Raw genomic sequence first — 18,759 nt, 5'->3', positions numbered from 1 at the left:
GTGGTGTGGCGTGGCATAGCGGTCAAAACAATCTGGGAAAAGGTTTCCCCCCTTTTCCCCATGTTTCCCCCTGAGGCCTAGTAGATCCATACTGCCATCCCTCAATAGGTAAAAGGAAGGCGAACATGGAGAAAAAGGGTGTGCCCAGGAAAGGTTCTAGTAGATCTAACACAAAACAAATGAACAAACTACTTCCCTTGTTGAACCTACCTCTGGTTAGAACATTAACTTGAGTTAATATAGACATTTACAACACATTTAGAACTAGTCCCTAGTTACACAACAACAACAACAGCAGCAGCAGCAACAACAACAACAACAGCAACAACAACAGCATCAACAATAACACTCATAACCCTCCTGTCATCAATAATACAGATGTGACATCATCAGCAGCTGGTTGGAAAATGCTAACTCTCTCCAACTTTCCCTCTCTCTTCCTAACTCTTTCCCTCTCTCCTTCTCCCCCTCCCTCTCTCTCTCCCTCATCTCTTCTCCTCCCTCTCTCCTCCCTCTCACCCTCTCTCCCCATCTCTCCTACTCTCCCTCTTCCTCAGAGACGAAAGGAAAGAACGCTTGGTATAAGGCTGTGATCATCATCACTGTGCTTGGTATCACAGCGATAGTTGCCCTGGTGATAACAGCAGTATTGCAGAACAAGCCTCTCCTACAGAAGTACAAGGTACTATATGTGGTTGTTATGGCAACGAGGTACAATAAATGTTTGCAATTCTGTGGCTGCGATGGAAAAATCCCAAATATTGTAGACTATATTATGCATTGGTTGAAGCTCAATGTTGAATTTAAATCTCCCTACCATCATATCTAAGCCAATATGATACCAATGTTTATGAAAAGGTACACAGCACATTCCCCACCTCTCGTCATGAGCTGTATGTCCGTTACCAAGAACCACATACCGGATATCTTAACAGGGTCGTTGACAATTGAGTTTTCAGAGTATTTTCTGCGCCTATCTAGCTCACATTTTAGACGTGGGATTAAAAACGAGACTAGCCTCCATAAAGTGACCATAGGATTTTAAAAATGTCTGATGGCAGGTCTCCCGGGTGGTGCAGCACTGCATCGCAAGGCTTGAGGCATCACTACAGCCCCGGGTTCGATCCCAGGCTCACAACTGGCCATGACCGGGAGACCCATGAGGCAGCGCACAATTGGCCCAGTGTCGTCTGGGTTAGGGGAGGGTTTGGCTGGCCGGGATTTCTCTGTCCCATTGTGCTGGGCCGGGTGCCTGCAAGCTGACCACAGTTACCAGTTGGACAGTGTTTCCTCTGACACATTGGTGCAGCTGACTTCTGGGTTAAGCGAGCAGTGCAGCTTGGCTATCTAACTTTGTCTCTCCCAAAGTCTGTAGGGGAGTTGCATGGATGGGACAAGACTGTTACTACCAGTTGAGGAGAAAAAAAGTGTTTAAGTTTTTAGGTGCAATGTTTTATTAAATATATAATGTAGCGCTCTCACATGCTCATTTCTGTCCATGAAGAACCAACTATGTGCTACTTTTTTGTAAAAAAAAAATGACATTGCTAACATCTTTTCAGCTGAATCTCAGAGTTCTAAAACCGGGACCAGCTACTCGGTTGCTGTGTAACAGCAGCATCTAGCTGTAGCAGGCGAGCAGCTGTAGCTAACAACAGTCGGACGAGAAGCAAGCTACAAGCAAAGGAAGCTAGCTAGATAAGTCATCTGTGTAAAAAAAAATCAGAGCACAAACAACAAGCTTGTGAACATCCTATTATAGCCAGTTAGCTAGCCAACTAGCCAGTAGACAGTAGCCACAAGCCAACGAGACTGTGCCATACAGTGCCTTCAGAAACTATTCACAGCGCTTGACTTTTTCCACATTTTGTTGTCTTACAGCCTGAATTTAAAATGGATAACGTTTAGATATTGTGCCACTGATCCATACACAATATCCCACAACGTAAAAAGTGGAATTTTTTGTTTAGACATTTTTACCAATTCATTAAAAATGTAAAGCTGAAATGTCTTGAGTCAATAAGTCTTTTACCCCTTTTATGGCAAGCCTAAATACATTCAGGAGTACAAATGTGCTTAACAAGTCACATAATATATATATATATATATTTTTTCTTCACATAATACGTTGCATGGACTCACTGTGTGCAATAATAGTGGTTAACCAGATTTTTGAGTGATTACCCCATCTCTCTACCCCACACATACAATTGTCTGTAAGGTCCCACAGTGGAGTAGCGAATTTCAAGCACAGAATCAACCACAAAGACAAGACAGTTGCAAAGATTCAACCAAAAAGACCATGGAAGTTTTCCAATGCCTCGCAAAGATGGACACCTATTGGTAGATGGGTGAATATAAGCAGACACTGAATATCCCTTTGAGCATGGTGAAATTGTTAATTACGCTTTGGATGGGTGATTCAATACACCCATAGGTGTAGAGTAATTCATTTGCATTTTATCAGAGACAACGATAGACAGCTGCCTCTAATTGAGAACCAATCTAGGCAACCATAGACTTACAAAAACACATAGATACCTTCTTACTGGTTGGTAGGTGATCAAAAACTTATGTCATGCAACAAAATGCAAATGAATTACTTAAAAATCATACAATGTGATTTTCTGGATTTTGTTTTAGATTCCGTCTCTCACAGTTGAAGTGTACCTATGATAAAAATTACAGACCTCTACATGCTTTGTAAGTAGGAAAACCTGCAAAATCGCCAGGGTATCAAATACTTGTTCTCCCGACTGTATGCTTTGCTAGATAATTAGCTAGATCAACATACGAGACAGACACGTCGCTGTTCGAGCATCCAGAACAAATTCCAGTCCTTACCTTATGATGCATTAATTCAGTACACCGTTCTGTAAATGCCATTTTCTTCATGCCATTGTAATACACATTTATGCTGACTAATCAACAATGTCAAGTTACTTTTTAGTGTGTTCCCAAAAATCTGAACCCAGTAAGCAAAATTGCATTTAAAATACATTATACGACACAATTCCAGACGCTGAAGGTAGGTTAATTTTAGGTTCTGAATGAAAGGTGAAAATAGTTATTTTCAGGACGTTAAAATAGGTATTTTCCGGACGTTGAAAATGCGTATTTTCTGGTTCATTTTCGGTTCTGAATAAATGTTGAAAAGACTTTCTCTAGTGTTTTTACTGGAATGTAATGCAGTGTTTCTCAAACCTCTCCTCGGGGACACCCAGATGTTTCACAATTGTGCTGTAGCTCTGAACTAGCTATTCAAGACCTTGAGGATTAGTTGACAAGTTGAATCAAGTAGCTCTGGAGTAGATCAATTACATGGAATGGCCTGGGTACTGTTAGTTAATCAGATTTCTCTGTCATTGTTATCATGGATTCAGATTCAGAACTGATGTCCTCTCTCCATGACCTGCAGATTGCTGTCATCTTGCCATTCTTGTAACGTAAAGCACTTGGATTCAGGAAGCAGGTGCAGAAGGTAGTTTTAATAATAAAGGCAGATAAACAAAACAGGAGAAGCTAAATTAAACAAAACTAATACTGCCTAATGACTGAGGCTATTGAGGGCTAAATAAAAAGAGATCTATCAGGGTGATGGACAAGGAGGACCGAGCACTCCCCCATTCTCATCGGCGGGGCTGTAGTGGAGCAGGTTGAGAGCTTCAAATTCTATGGCGTCCACATCAACCAACAAACGAACATGGTCCAAGCACACCAAGGCACACCAAAACAGTGAGGAGGGCACGACAAAACCTATTTCCCCTCAGGAAACTGAAAAGATTTGGCAAGGTTACTCAGATTCTCAAAATGTTTTACAGCTGAGCCATCGAGAGCATCCTGACCGGTTGCATCACTGCCTGGTATCGCAACTTCTCGGCCTCAGACCTCAAGGCACTACAGAAGGTAGTGCGTACGGCCCAGTACATCACTGGGGCCAAGCTTCCTGCCATCCAGGACCTCTACACCAGACAGTGTTGCTGTCTACACCGGGCATTGGCAAGATAGGGATTATATGCCAGCAACAAACGCTGACACTACACATCCAAGTATATCGGACCAAATTATGAAAGACTAGCATTGTACTTTTGAATTCTGAAAAGTCAGTGTAGAAGAGGTGAAAAAAGTATTGTTGTCTATCAACAATGACAAGCCACCGGGGTCTAACAATCTGGATGGAAAATGACTGAGGAGAATAGCAGACGATATTTCCACTCCAATTTGCCACATCTTCAATTTAAGCCTACTAGAAAGTGTGTGCCCTCAGGCCTGGAGGGAAGCTAAAGTCATTCCGCTTCCCAAGAATAGTAAAGCCCCCTTCACTGGCTCAAATAGCCCACCAATCAGCCTTAGTAAACTTCTGGAAAAATTGTGTTTGACCAGATACAATGCTATTTCACAGTAAACAAATGGACACCAGACTTTCAGCTTATAGGGAAGGACATTCAACAAGCACAGCACTGACACAAATGACTGATGATTGGCTGAGAGAAATTGATGATAACTTCATTGCAGCTTTTGACATTATCGAAAAACGTATGTGTTATGGCTTTACCCCTGCTATAATGTGGATAAAGAGTTACCTGTCTAACAGAGCACAGAGGGTGTTCTTTAATGCAAGCCTCTCCAACAAAATCCAGTTAGAATCAGGAATTCCCCAGGACAGCTTTCTAGGCTTTCTAGAAAACCAGAGGAAATGGTCAGGGTGAAAACTGACCATTTCCAATGTTTATTTAAGGAAAGGGAAATAGATGTAGAGCAGGGAAATGTGTTTTTAGAACACTTGTCCAGGCGGTTGCCGGAGGACATTAGAGAAGTGATGGAGAAGTGATGGAGGCCCAGATCACACTAGAAGAGGTTGAGAGCGCTCTTAGGAGGATGGGAAAAGGGAAGGTGCCTGGGATGGATTGGCTGCGGCTGAGTTTTATCTCAAGTTTTGGGGTATACTTGGACCAGTGGTCCTCGAAGTCTTGAAGGCCATCCTTGAGACGGGGGTCCCGGGGGGATCAATGGCTGTTGGTGTGCTGTCACTTCTGTATAAGAAGGGGGAAGCAACAGACCTTGGCAACTGGCGGCCGTTGACCATGCTGTGCGTCGATTACAAGCTACTTGCAAGGGTTTTAGCAGACCGGTTGCGTACAGCCCTTCCCTACGTCGTCCATGAGGATCAGACGTGCGGGGTAGAGGGCCGCTCTATTAGATGGAACCCTACAGTTAATTAGGGACTCCATCGCTTGGGTTGAAGATAGAGGTCTGCCTTTAATGGTAGCAGCGCTAGATCAGGCGAAAGCCTTTGATTGCGTGAATAGAACTTTTCTATTCAGTGTGTTAGGTAGATTAGGATTTGGGGAGAAGTTCATAGGATGGATCTGTACATTATATGTCGGAGCGGGGTGCCGAGTTAGTGTAAATAGTCACTTGGGTGATGTTTTTGACCTCTCATCTGGGGTCAGGCAGGGGTGCCCACTCTCGGCTCTCCTCTTCGTTCTGTACATGGAGCCTCTGGGGGCTGCCATTAGGGCAGACACAGGGGTGGAAGGCTTGTTGATCCCTGGAAGTGGTGGGCTGCGTGTTAAGATGACGCAGTACGCCGACGACACTTCCTTGCTGCTGTGCAAGGACTCGTGTCTGACAAGGTCCCTTGCCATCATTGGGGATTTCACCCGAGCGTCGGGAGCGGTTCGGAACCATGCAAAGTCTTCCGTTAAGTTTTTCGGAAGATGGCGCGGAAGGACGGATGTGCCCGGGGGGTTATCTCTCTGTGAGGGGGCCCTGAGGATTCTTGGGGTCCATTTTGAGACCTCCGGCTCAGCGACGCTAAACTGGAACATGGGTATCGCAGTGGTACAGAAGAAGCTAGTGATGTGGAGGGCTAGGTCTTTGTCTTTTATGGGCAAGGTCCTGGTTCTTAAGGTGGATGTGTTGCCGTCTCTTTTGTATTTGGCGTACATCTACCCATTGCCGGCTTGTCTGAGGAGGCCTCTAGTGAGGCTTGTGTTTCAGTTCATGTGGGGTGGCAGGTACGAGTGGGTCGCCAGGGCACGCATGCTCTGCCCCATCGGGGAGGGAGGTAGGGGGGTACCACATCTCCCCCTCAAGCTGGACGTAATTTTTGTTTCTTTCTTGTTGACGGAGCTTGCTCATCCAGTGATACACCCGTCGGGTTATCTCTTGCGGGTGTTCTTCTCGTATCAGGCGAGAAGCGCAATGGTGTGGTCTAACACGGGTCCTCGGGCGGAACAGCTGCCGTGGCACTTTGGCCATGCGGCCAAGTGGCTGCGTGCGCACCCCGAGGTTGAAGTTGCCCGAGTAGGTTTAGATCACAGGCACCTGTACGTATGCTTGCCGGTACGTTCCATCATGTACCGGCATAGTTTGGCGCAATCCCCCACCTGTCCAAGATCCTCCTGTGGCAGGGAGGAGACTGTGCGCCATGCCTTTTGGGACTGTGCCTTTGCCAGAGTAGTATGGGCTTGGGCACGGGTGTTGTTAGGTTTGGTAAGAGGGGATTTTGTATTGACGTGGGCCAGGTTAGAGAGAGGTGTAGGGAGAGCGAGAGGGACGGATAGGGAAAGGTTTCTGCTCTGGCTTCTCATGAGTCTCTTTAAACGGGGGCTGTGGGAAGCCAGGCAGAACATGGTGAAGACAGGGAGAGATTGGGGGGTGGAAGGGATAGTGAGGAGGGTGGAAGGAGACTTGAGGGGGAGGAAGAGGGAGGAGAGGAAGTGGGGGCAGCATGCTGCCCGGGAGAGGTGGAAGGGGGGTTTAGGGCTGGGTTACATTTAGATTTTGGGGTTAGATTAGAGACGGGGAGATAGTGAAAGGTAGTTTGTAGGATGACGGGGAGGGAAGATGCTCCCCTGAGGTTTTGTTTTGGGGTTTACAAGTTAAATCAAAATACCATTATTGGAGTATGAATGAAAATTCTGAGTTGTAAAGAATGAATGGTATTGAACGTAATAAATTAATTAATTTTTCGAAAAATAGAATTTAGCTTCACTAGCCCGGTGCGCTATATTCCAGCTCATTGGCCGGGCTAGAATGAGCATCCAGCAAGGAAGGAGGATTCCCGGCTCAGCGCTCCTGGTCTCCAGTATACCTCCATGGACCAGGATATCCTGCGCTGGCTCTGCGTACTGTGAGTCTGCACAGCCCTGTGCGTCCTGTGCCAGCGGGCAAGTATAACCATCCAGCCAGGACGGGTTGTGTCAGCTCTACACTCCAGACCTCCAGTATGCCTCCAGAGCCCAGTACGTCCTGTGCCTGCTCCCCGCACTCGCCCTGAGATGCGTGTCTCCAGCCCGGTACCACCAGTGTCAGCTCTACACTCCAGACCTCCAGTATGCCTCCACAGCCCAGTACGTCCTGTGCCTGCTCCCCGCACTCGCCCTGAGGTGCGTGTCTCCAGCCCGGTACCACCAGTGTCAGCTCTACACTCCAGACCTCCAGTATGCCTCCACAGCCCAGTACGTCCTGTGCCTGCTCCCCGCACTCGCCCTGAGATGCGTGTCCCCAGCCCAGTACCACCAGTGCAAACACCACGCACCAGGCTTCCTGTGCGTCTCCAGAGCCCTGTACGCCCTGTTCCTCCTCCCCACACTCGCCCTGAGGTGCGTGTCTCCAGTCCGGTACCACCAGTGCCAGCACCACGCACCAGGTCTACAGTGCGCCTCGCCAGTCCAGAGCGTCCGGCGACAGTACCCAGTCCAGAGCGTCCGGTAACAGTACCCAGTCCAGAGCGTCCGGCGACAGTACCCAGTCCAGAGCGTCCGGCGACAGTACCCAGTCCAGAGCATCCGGCAACAGTACCCAGTCCAGAGCGTCCGGCAACAGTACCCAGTCCAGAGCGTCCGGCAACAGTACCCAGTCCAGAGCATCCGGCAACAGTACCCAGTCCAGAGCGTCCGGCAACAGTACCCAGTCCAGAGCGTCCGGCAACAGTACCCAGTCCAGAGCGTCCGGCAACAGTACCCAGTCCAGAGCGTCCGGCAACAGTACCCAGTCCAGAGCGTCCGGCGATAGTCTACAGACCGGAACCTCCTACGACGGGCCGCAGTCCGGAACCTACCACAACGGGCCGCAGTCCGGAACCTACCACGACGGGTCGCAGTCCGGAACCTACCACGATGGGTCGCAGTCCGGAACCTACCACGACGGGTCGCAGTCCGGAACCTACCACGACGGGTCCCAGTCCGGAACCTACCACGACGGGTCGCAGTCCGAAACCTACCACGACGGGTCCCAGTCCGGAACCTACCACGACGGGTCTCAGTCCGGAACCTACCACGACGGGTCCCAGTCCGGATCCGCCAGAGTCTCCCTCCAGTCCAGATCCGCCAGAGTCTCCCTCCAGTCCGGATCCGCCAGAATCTCCCTCCAATCCAGAGGCGCCACTCACTCCAGACTCGACCATCAGTCCAGTGGCGTCCTCTAGTCCGTGGTCTGCGGTGAGGGTTCCCGCTCCAGAGACATTAAGTAAGTGTGACGAGTCAGAAGTGGAGCAGGGTCCACGTCCCGAGCCAGAATCGCCACCTCGGAGTTATGCCCACCCAGACCCTCCCATATAGGTTTAGGTGTGCGGCCGGGAGTCCACATCTTTGGGGGGGTACTGTCACGCCCTGACCTTAGTATTCTTTGTTTTCTTTATTATTTTGGTTAGGTCAGGGTGTGACATGGGTGATGTATGTGTTTTTGTACTGTCTAGGTGTTTATGTATTTCTATGGTTGCCTAGATTGGTTCTCAATTAGAGGCAGCTGTTTATCGTTGTCTCTGATTGGGAACCATATTTAGGCAGCCATCTTCTTTGGGTATTTCGTGGGTTATTGTCTATGTGTTAGTTGCCTGTGTCAGCACTATATTTAGCTTCACGTTTGTTTATGTGTTTCTTCGTCGTCATTAAAGTAACATGTATTCATATCACGCTGCGCCTTGGTCTCCTCCATTCAACGAACGTGACAACTGCTTGCAGTAACCCTGGATTATAAACTGTCATGGTCAAAACATATTGATACAACAGTAGCAAGGATGGGAAGAAGTCTGTCTATAATAAAGCGCTGCTTTGTCTTCTTAACAGCATTATCAACAAGGCAGGTCCTACAGGCCCTAGTTTTGTCACACCTGGACTACTGTTCAGTTGTGTGGTCAAGTGCCACAAAGAGGGACTTAGGAAATGTGCAATTATTTCAGAACAGGGTAGCGCAGCTGGCACTTAAATATACACGGAGAGCTAACATTAATAATATACATGTCAATCTCTCCTGGTTCAAAGTGGAGGAGAGAATGACTTCATCACTACTTGTATTTGTGAGAGGAATTGACATGCTGAATCCACTCCTTTGTAAAGGACACCAGCAGTAAGGTCTCAGACCAGCTCCCCTCCTAAAGGACACCAGCAGTATGGTCTCAGAACAGCTCCCCTCCTAAAGGACACCAGCAGTATGGTCTCAGACCAGCTCCCCTCCTAAAGGACACCAGCAGTATGATCTCAGACCAGCTCCCCTCCTTTGTAAAGGACACCAGCAGTATGCTCTCAGACCAGCTCCCCTCCTTTGTAAAGGACACCAGCAGTATGGTCTCAGAACAGCTCCCCTCCTTTGTGAAGGACACCAGCAGTATGGTCTCAGAACAGCTCCCCTCCTAAAGGACACCAGCAGTATGGTCTCAGAACAGCTCCCCTCCTAAAGGACACCAGCAGTATGGTCTCAGACCAGCTCCCCTCCTTTGTAAAGGACACCAGCAGTATGGTCTCAGAACAGCTCCCCTCCTAAAGGACACCAGCAGTATGGTCTCAGACCAGCTCCCCTCCTAAAGAACACCAGCAGTATGGTCTCAGAACAGCTCCCCTCCTAAAGGACACCAGCAGTATGGTCTCAGAACAGCTCCCCTCCTAAAGGACACCAGCAGTATGATCTCAGCCCAGCTCCCCTCCTTTGTAAAGGACACCAGCAGTATGGTCTCAGACCAGCTTCCCTCCTTTGTATAGGACACCAGCAGTATGATCTCAGACCAGCTCCCCTCCTTTGTAAAGGACACCAGCAGTATGGTCTCAGACCAGCTCCCCTCCTTTGTAAAGGACACCAGCAGTATGCTCTCAGACCAGCTCCCCTCCTTTGTAAAGGACACCAGCAGTATGGTCTCAGAACAGCTCCCCTCCTAAAGGACACCAGCAGTATGGTCTCAGACCAGCTCCCCTCCTTTGTAAAGGACACCAGCAGTATGGTCTCAGAACAGCTTCCCTCCTTTGTATAGGACACCAGCAGTATGATCTCAGACCAGCTCCCCTCCTTTGTAAAGGACACCAGCAGTATGGTCTCAGACCAGCTTCCCTCCTTTGTAAAGGACACCAGCAGTATGATCTCAGAACAGCTCCCCTCCTAAAGGACACCAGAAGTATGGTCTCAGAACAGCTCCCCTCCTAAAGGACACCAGCAGTATGGTCTCAGACCAGCTCCCCTCCTAAAGGACACCAGCAGTATGGTCTCAGAACAGCTCCCCTCCTAAAGGACACCAGCAGTATGGTCTCAGACCAGCTCCCCTCCTAAAGGACACCAGCAGTATGATCTCAGAACAGCTCCCCTCCTTTGTAAAGGACACCAGCAGTATGGTCTCAGACCAGCTCCCCTCCTAAAGGACACCAGCAGTATGGTCTCAGACCAGCTCCCCTCCTAAAGGACACCAGCAGTATGGTCTCAGAACAGCTCCCCTCCTAAAGGACACCAGCAGTATGGTCTCAGAACAGCTCCCCTCCTAAAGGACACCAGAAGTATGGTCTCAGAACAGCTCCCCTCCTAAAGGACACCAGCAGTATGGTCTCAGACCAGCTCCCCTCCTAAAGGACACCAGAAGTATGGTCTCAGAACAGCTCCCCTCCTAAAGGACACCAGAAGTATGGTCTCAGACCAGCTCCCCTCCTAAAGGACACCAGCAGTATGGTCTCAGACCAGCTCCCCTCCTAAAGGACACCAGCAGTATGGTCTCAGACCAGTCTCAGACCCTCCTAAAGGACACCAGCAGTATGGTCTCAGACCAGCTCCCCTCCTAAAGGACACCAGCAGTATGGTCTCAGACCAGCTCCCCTCCTAAAGGACACCAGCAGTATGGTCTCAGACCAGCTCCCCTCCTAAAGGACACCAGCAGTATGGTCTCAGACCAGCTCCCCTCCTAAAGGACACCAGCAGTATGGTCCCCTCCTAAAGGACACCAGCAGTATGGTCTCAGAACAGCTCCCCTCCTAAAGGACACCAGCAGTATGGTCTCAGAACAGCTCCCCTCCTAAAGGACACCAGCAGTATGGTCTCAGAACAGCTCCCCTCCTAAAGGACACCAGCAGTATGATATCAGACCAGCTCCCCTCCTAAAGGACACCAGCAGTATGGTCTCAGAACAGCTCCCTCCTTTGTAAAGGACACCAGCAGTATGGTCTCAGACCAGCTCCCCTCCTTTGTAAAGGACACCAACAGTATGATCTCAGACCAGCTCCCCTCCTTTGTAAAGGACACCAGAAGTATGGTCTCAGAACAGCTCCCCTCCTAAAGGACACCAGCAGTATGGTCTCAGACCAGCTCCCCTCCTAAAGGACACCAGCAGTATGGTCTCAGACCAGCTCCCCTCCTAAAGGACACCAGCAGTATGGTCTCAGACCAGCTCCCCTCCTAAAGGACACCAGCAGTATGGTCTCAGACCAGCTCCCCTCCTAAAGGACACCAGCAGTATGGTCTCAGACCAGCTCCCCTCCTAAAGGACACCAGCAGTATGGTCTCAGACCAGCTCCCCTCCTAAAGGACACCAGCAGTATGGTCTCAGAACAGCTCCCCTCCTAAAGGACACCAGCAGTATGGTCTCAGACCAGCTCCCCTCCTAAAGGACACCAGCAGTATGGTCTCAGACCAGCTCCCCTCCTAAAGGACACCAGCAGTATGGTCTCAGACCAGCTCCCCTCCTAAAGGACACCAGCAGTATGGTCTCAGAACAGCTCCCCTCCTAAAGGACACCAGAAGTATGGTCTCAGACCAGCTCCCCTCCTAAAGAACACCAGCAGTATGGTCTCAGAACAGCTCCCCTCCTAAAGGACACCAGCAGTATGATATCAGACCAGCTTCCCTCCTAAAGGACACTAGCAGTATGGTCTCAGACCAGCTCCCCTCCTAAAGGACACCAGCAGTATGGTCTCAGACCAGCTCCCCTCCTAAAGGACACCAGCAGTATGGTCTCAGAACAGCTCCCCTCCTAAAGGACACCAGCAGTATGATATCAGACCAGCTCCCCTCCTAAAGGACACCAGCAGTATGGTCTCAGAACAGCTCCCCTCCTAAAGGACACCAGCAGTATGGTCTCAGAACAGCTCCCCTCCTAAAGGACACCAGCAGTATGGTCTCAGAACAGCTCCCCTCCTAAAGGACACCAGCAGTATGGTCTCAGACCAGCTCCCCTCCTAAAGGACACCAGCAGTATGGTCTCAGACCAGCTCCCCTCCTAAAGGACACCAGCAGTATGGTCTCAGACCAGCTCCCCTCCTAAAGGACACCAGCAGTATGGTCTCAGAACAGCTCCCCTCCTAAAGGACACCAGCAGTATGGTCTCAGACCAGCTCCCCTCCTAAAGGACACCAGCAGTATGGTCTCAGACCAGCTCCCCTCCTAAAGGACAGCTCCCCTCCTAAAGGACACCAGCAGTATGATCTCAGAACAGCTCCCCTCCTAAAGGACACCAGCAGTATGGTCTCAGACCAGCTCCCCTCCTAAAGGACACCAGCAGTATGGTCTCAGAACAGCTCCCCTCCTAAAGGACACCAGCAGTATGGTCTCAGAACAGCTCCCCTCCTTTATAAAGGACACCAGCAGTATGGTCTCAGACCAGCTCCCCTCCTAAAGGACACCAGCAGTATGGTCTCAGACCAGCTCTCAGACCCTCCCCCTAAAGGACACCAGCAGTATGGTCTCAGACCAGCTCCCCTCCTAAAGGACACCAGCAGTATGGTCTCAGACCAGCTCCCCTCCTAAAGGACACCAGCAGTATGGTCTCAGAACAGCTCCCCTCCTAAAGGACACCAGCAGTATGGTCTCAGACCAGCTCCCCTCCTAAAGGACACCAGCAGTATGGTCTCAGACCAGCTCCCCTCCTAAAGGACACCAGCAGTATGGTCTCAGACCAGCTCCCCTCCTAAAGGACACCAGCAGTATGGTCTCAGAACAGCTCCCCTCCTAAAGGACACCAGCAGTATGGTCTCAGAACAGCTCCCCTCCTAAAGGACACCAGCAGTATGGTCTCAGAACAGCTCCCCTCCTAAAGGACACCAGCAGTATGGTCTCAGACCAGCTCCCCTCCTAAAGGACACCAGCAGTATGGTCTCAGAACAGCTCCCCTCCTAAAGGACACCAGCAGTATGGTCTCAGACACCAGCAGCTCCCCTCCTAAAGGACACCAGCAGTATGGTCTCAGACCAGCTCCCCTCCTAAAGGACACCAGCAGTATGGTCTCAGAACAGCTCCCCTCCTAAAGGACACCAGCAGTATGGTCTCAGAACAGCTCCCCTCCTAAAGGACACCAGCAGTATGGTCTCAGAACAGCTCCCTAAAGGACACCAGCAGTATGGTCTCAGAAAAGCTCCTCCTAAAGGACACCAGCAGTATGGTCTCAGAACAGCTCCCCTCCTAAAGGACACCAGCAGTATGGTCTCAGACCAGCTCCCCTCCTAAAGGACACCAGCAGTATGGTCTCAGAACAGCTCCCCTCCTAAAGGACACCAGCAGTATGGTCTCAGACCAGCTCCCTCCTAAAGGACACCAGCAGTATGATCTCAGAACAGCTCCCCTCCTAAAGGACACCAGCAGTATGGTCTCAGAACAGCTCCCCTCCTAAAGGACACCAGCAGTATGGTCTCAGACCAGCTCCCCTCCTAAAGGACACCAGCAGTATGGTCTCAGACCAGCTCCCCTCCTAAAGGACACCAGCAGTATGGTCTCAGACCAGCTCCCCTCCTAAAGGACACCAGCAGTATGGTCTCAGACCAGCTCCCCTCCTAAAGGACACCAGCAGTATGGTCTCAGACCAGCTCCCCTCCTAAAGGACACCAGCAGTATGGTCTCAGACCAGCTCCCCTCCTAAAGGACACCAGCAGTATGGTCTCAGACCAGCTCCCCTCCTAAAGGACACCAGCAGTATGGTCTCAGACCAGCTCCCCTCCTAAAGGACACCAGCAGTATGGTCTCAGACCAGCTCCCCTCCTAAAGGACACCAGCAGTATGGTCTCAGACCAGCTCCCCTCCTAAAGGACACCAGCAGTATGGTCTCAGAACAGCTCCCCTCCTAAAGGACACCAGCAGTATGGTCTCAGAACAGCTCCCTCCTAAAGGACACCAGCAGTATGGTCTCAGAACAGCTCCCCTCCTAAAGGACACCAGCAGTATGGTCTCAGAACAGCTCCCCTCCTAAAGGACACCAGCAGTATGGTCTCAGAACAGCTCCCCTCCTAAAGGACACCAGCAGTATGGTCTCAGAACAGCTCCCCTCCTAAAGGACACCAGCAGTATGGTCTCAGACCAGCTCCCCTCCTAAAGGACACCAGCAGTATGGTCTCAGAACAGCTCCCCTCCTAAAGGACACCAGCAGTATGGTCTCAGACCAGCTCCCCTCCTAAAGGACACCAGCAGTATGGTCTCAGACCAGCTCCCCTCCTAAAGGACACCAGCAGTATGGTCTCAGAACAGCTCCCCTCCTAAAGGACACCAGCAGTATGGTCTCAGAACAGCTCCCTCCTAAAGGACACCAGCAGTATGGTCTCAGAACAGCTCCCCTCCTAAAGGACACCAGCAGTATGGTCTCAGAACAGCTCCCCTCCTAAAGGACACCAGCAGTATGGTCTCAGAACAGCTCCCCTCCTAAAGGACACCAGAAGTATGGTCTCAGACCAGCTCCCCTCCTAAAGAACACCAGCAGTATGGTCTCAGAACAGCTCCCCTCCTAAAGGACACCAGCAGTATGATATCAGACCAGCTTCCCTCCTAAAGGACACCAGCAGTATGGTCTCAGACCAGCTCCCCTCCTAAAGGACACCAGCAGTGGTCTGGTCTCAGAACAGCTCAGAACAGCCCCTCCTAAAGGACACCAGCAGTATGGTCTCAGACCAGCTCCCCTCCTAAAGGACACCAGCAGTATGGTCTCAGACCAGCTCCCCTCCTAAAGGACACCAGCAGTATGGTCTCAGAACAGCTCCCCTCCTAAAGGACACCAGCAGTATGGTCTCAGAACAGCTCCCCTCCTAAAGGACACCAGCAGTATGGTCTCAGACCAGCTCCCCTCCTAAAGGACACCAGCAGTATGGTCTCAGACCAGCTCCCCTCCTAAAGGACACCAGCAGTATGGTCTCAGAACAGCTCCCCTCCTAAAGGACACCAGCAGTATGGTCTCAGAACAGCTCCCCTCCTAAAGGACACCAGCAGTATGGTCTCAGAACAGCTCCCCTCCTAAAGGACACCAGCAGTATGGTCTCAGACCAGCTCCCCTCCTAAAGGACACCAGCAGTATGGTCTCAGAACAGCTCCCCTCCTAAAGGACACCAGCAGTATGGTCTCAGAACAGCTCCCCTCCTAAAGGACACCAGCAGTATGGTCTCAGACCAGCTCCCCTCCTAAAGGACACCAGCAGTATGGTCTCAGACCAGCTCCCCTCCTAAAGGACACCAGCAGTATGGTCTCAGACCAGCTCCCCTCCTAAAGGACACCAGCAGTATGGTCTCAGACCAGCTCCCCTCCTAAAGGACACCAGCAGTATGGTCTCAGACCAGCTCCCCTCCTAAAGGACACCAGCAGTATGGTCTCAGAACAGCTCCCCTCCTAAAGGACACCAGCAGTATGGTCTCAGACCAGCTCCCCTCCTAAAGGACACCAGCAGTATGGTCTCAGACCAGCTCCCTCCTAAAGGACACCAGCAGTATGGTCTCAGACCAGCTCCCCTCCTAAAGGACACCAGCAGTATGGTCTCAGAACAGCTCCCCTCCTAAAGGACACCAGCAGTATGGTCTCAGAACAGCTCCCCTCCTAAAGGACACCAGCAGTATGGTCTCAGAACAGCTCCCCTCCTAAAGGACACCAGCAGTATGGTCTCAGACCAGCTCCCTCCTAAAGGACACCAGCAGTATGGTCTCAGAACAGCTCCCCTCCTAAAGGACACCAGCAGTATGGTCTCAGACCAGCTCCCCTCCTAAAGGACACCAGCAGTATGGTCTCAGAACAGCTCCCCTCCTAAAGGACACCAGCAGTATGGTCTCAGAACAGCTCCCCTCCTAAAGGACACCAGCAGTATGGTCTCAGAACAGCTCCCCTCCTAAAGGACACCAGCAGTATGGTCTCAGAACAGCTCCCCTCCTAAAGGACACCAGCAGTCTAGAACAGCTCTCAGACCAGCTCTCCTAAAGGACACCAGCAGTATGGTCTCAGAACAGCTCCCCTCCTAAAGGACACCAGCAGTATGGTCTCAGACCAGCTCCCCTCCTGAAGGACACCAGCAGTATGATCTCAGAACAGCTCCCCTCCTAAAGGACACCAGCAGTATGGTCTCAGAACAGCTCCCCTCCTAAAGGACACCAGCAGTATGGTCTCAGACCAGCTCCCCTCCTAAAGGACACCAGCAGTATGGTCTCAGACCAGCTCCCCTCCTAAAGGACACCAGCAGTATGGTCTCAGACCAGCTCCCCTCCTAAAGGACACCAGCAGTATGGTCTCAGACCAGCTCCCTCCTAAAGGACACCAGCAGTATGGTCTCAGACCAGCTCCCCTCCTAAAGGACACCAGCAGTATGGTCTCAGAACAGCTCCCCTCCTAAAGGACACCAGCAGTATGGTCTCAGACCAGCTCCCTCCTAAAGGACACCAGCAGTATGGTCTCAGACCAGCTCCCCTCCTAAAGGACACCAGCAGTATGGTCTCAGAACAGCTAAAGGACACCAGCAGTATGGTCTCCCCTCCTAAAGGACACCAGCAGTATGGTCTCAGAACAGCTCCCCCTAAAGGACACCAGCAGTATGGTCTCAGACCAGCTCCCCTCCTAAAGGACACCAGCAGTATGGTCTCAGAACAGCTCCCCTCCTAAAGGACACCAGCAGTATGGTCTCAGAACAGCTCCCCTCCTAAAGGACACCAGCAGTATGGTCTCAGACCAGCTCCCCTCCTAAAGGACACCAGCAGTATGGTCTCAGACCAGCTCCCTCCTAAAGGACACCAGTAGTGATGGTCTCAGACCAGCTCCCCTCCTAAAGGACACCAGCAGTATGGTCTCAGAACAGCTCCCCTCCTAAAGGACACCAGCAGTATGGTCTCAGAACAGCTCCCCTCCTAAAGGACACCAGCAGTATGGTCTCAGAACAGCTCCCCTCCTAAAGGACACCAGCAGTATGGTCTCAGAACAGCTCCCCTCCTAAAGGACACCAGCAGTATGGTCTCAGACCAGCTCCCCTCCTAAAGGACACCAGCAGTATGGTCTCAGACCAGCTCCCCTCCTAAAGGACACCAGCAGTATGGTCTCAGACCAGCTCCCCTCCTAAAGGACACCAGCAGTATGGTCTCAGAACAGCTCCCTCCTAAAGGACACCAGCAGTATGGTCTCAGACCAGCTCCCCTCCTAAAGGACACCAGCAGTATGGTCTCAGAACAGCTCCCCTCCTAAAGGACACCAGCAGTATGGTCTCAGAACAGCTCCCCTCCTAAAGGACACCAGCAGTATGGTCTCAGACCAGCTCCCTCCTAAAGGACACCAGCAGTATGGTCTCAGAACAGCTCCCCTCCTAAAGGACACCAGCAGTATGGTCTCAGACCAGCTCCCCTCCTAAAGGACACCAGCAGTATGGTCTCAGACCAGCTCCCCTCCTAAAGGACACCAGCAGTATGGTCTCAGAACAGCTCCCCTCCTAAAGGACACCAGCAGTATGGTCTCAGAACAGCTCCCCTCCTAAAGGACACCAGCAGTATGGTCTCAGAACAGCTCCCCTCCTAAAGGACACCAGCAGTATGGTCTCAGACCAGCTCCCCTCCTAAAGGACACCAGCAGTATGGTCTCAGAACAGCTCCCCTCCTAAAGGACACCAGCAGTATGGTCTCAGAACAGCTCCCCTCCCAAAGGACACCAGCAGTATGGTCTCAGACCAGCTCCCCTCCTAAAGGACACCAGCAGTATGGTCTCAGACCAGCTCCCCTCCTAAAGGACACCAGCAGTATGGTCTCAGAACAGCTCCCCTCCTAAAGGACACCAGCAGTATGGTCTCAGAACAGCTCCCCTCCTAAAGGACACCAGCAGTATGGTCTCAGAACAGCTCCCCTCCTAAAGGACACCAGCAGTATGGTCTCAGAACAGCTCCCCTCCTAAAGGACACCAGCAGTATGGTCTCAGACCAGCTCCCTCCTAAAGGACACCAGCAGTATGGTCTCAGACCAGCTCCCCTCCTAAAGGACACCAGCAGTATGGTCTCAGAACAGCTCCCCTCCTAAAGGACACCAGCAGTATGGTCTCAGAACAGCTCCCCTCCTAAAGGACACCAGCAGTATGGTCTCAGACCAGCTCCCCTCCTAAAGGACACCAGCAGTATGGTCTCAGACCAGCTCCCCTCCTAAAGGACACCAGCAGTATGGTCTCAGACCAGCTCCCCTCCTAAAGGACACCAGCAGTATGGTCTCAGAACAGCTCCCCTCCTAAAGGACACCAGCAGTATGGTCTCAGAACAGCTCCCCTCCTAAAGGACACCAGCAGTATGGTCTCAGAACAGCTCCCCTC

At 51.1% G+C, this 18,759-nt stretch overlaps 1 protein-coding gene across 2 annotated transcripts in view; it reads left to right on the top strand.

The window, feature by feature from the left end:
- Window positions 1-18,759, top strand: part of entpd1 (ectonucleoside triphosphate diphosphohydrolase 1) — a 114,144-nt gene that overhangs the window by 50,415 nt on the left and 44,970 nt on the right. For both annotated transcript variants that reach the window (XM_065022930.1, XM_065022929.1), the window contains exon 2: window positions 558-682. In XM_065022930.1, the coding sequence (XP_064879002.1) occupies window positions 558-682 (125 nt within the window). The remainder of the gene's footprint in view (window positions 1-557; window positions 683-18,759) is intronic.

This window comes from Oncorhynchus nerka, linkage group LG10, assembly GCF_034236695.1.
Source record: "Oncorhynchus nerka isolate Pitt River linkage group LG10, Oner_Uvic_2.0, whole genome shotgun sequence".
Lineage (NCBI taxonomy): Eukaryota > Metazoa > Chordata > Actinopteri > Salmoniformes > Salmonidae > Oncorhynchus > Oncorhynchus nerka.
This window is presented reverse-complemented; position numbering and strand designations above follow the sequence as displayed.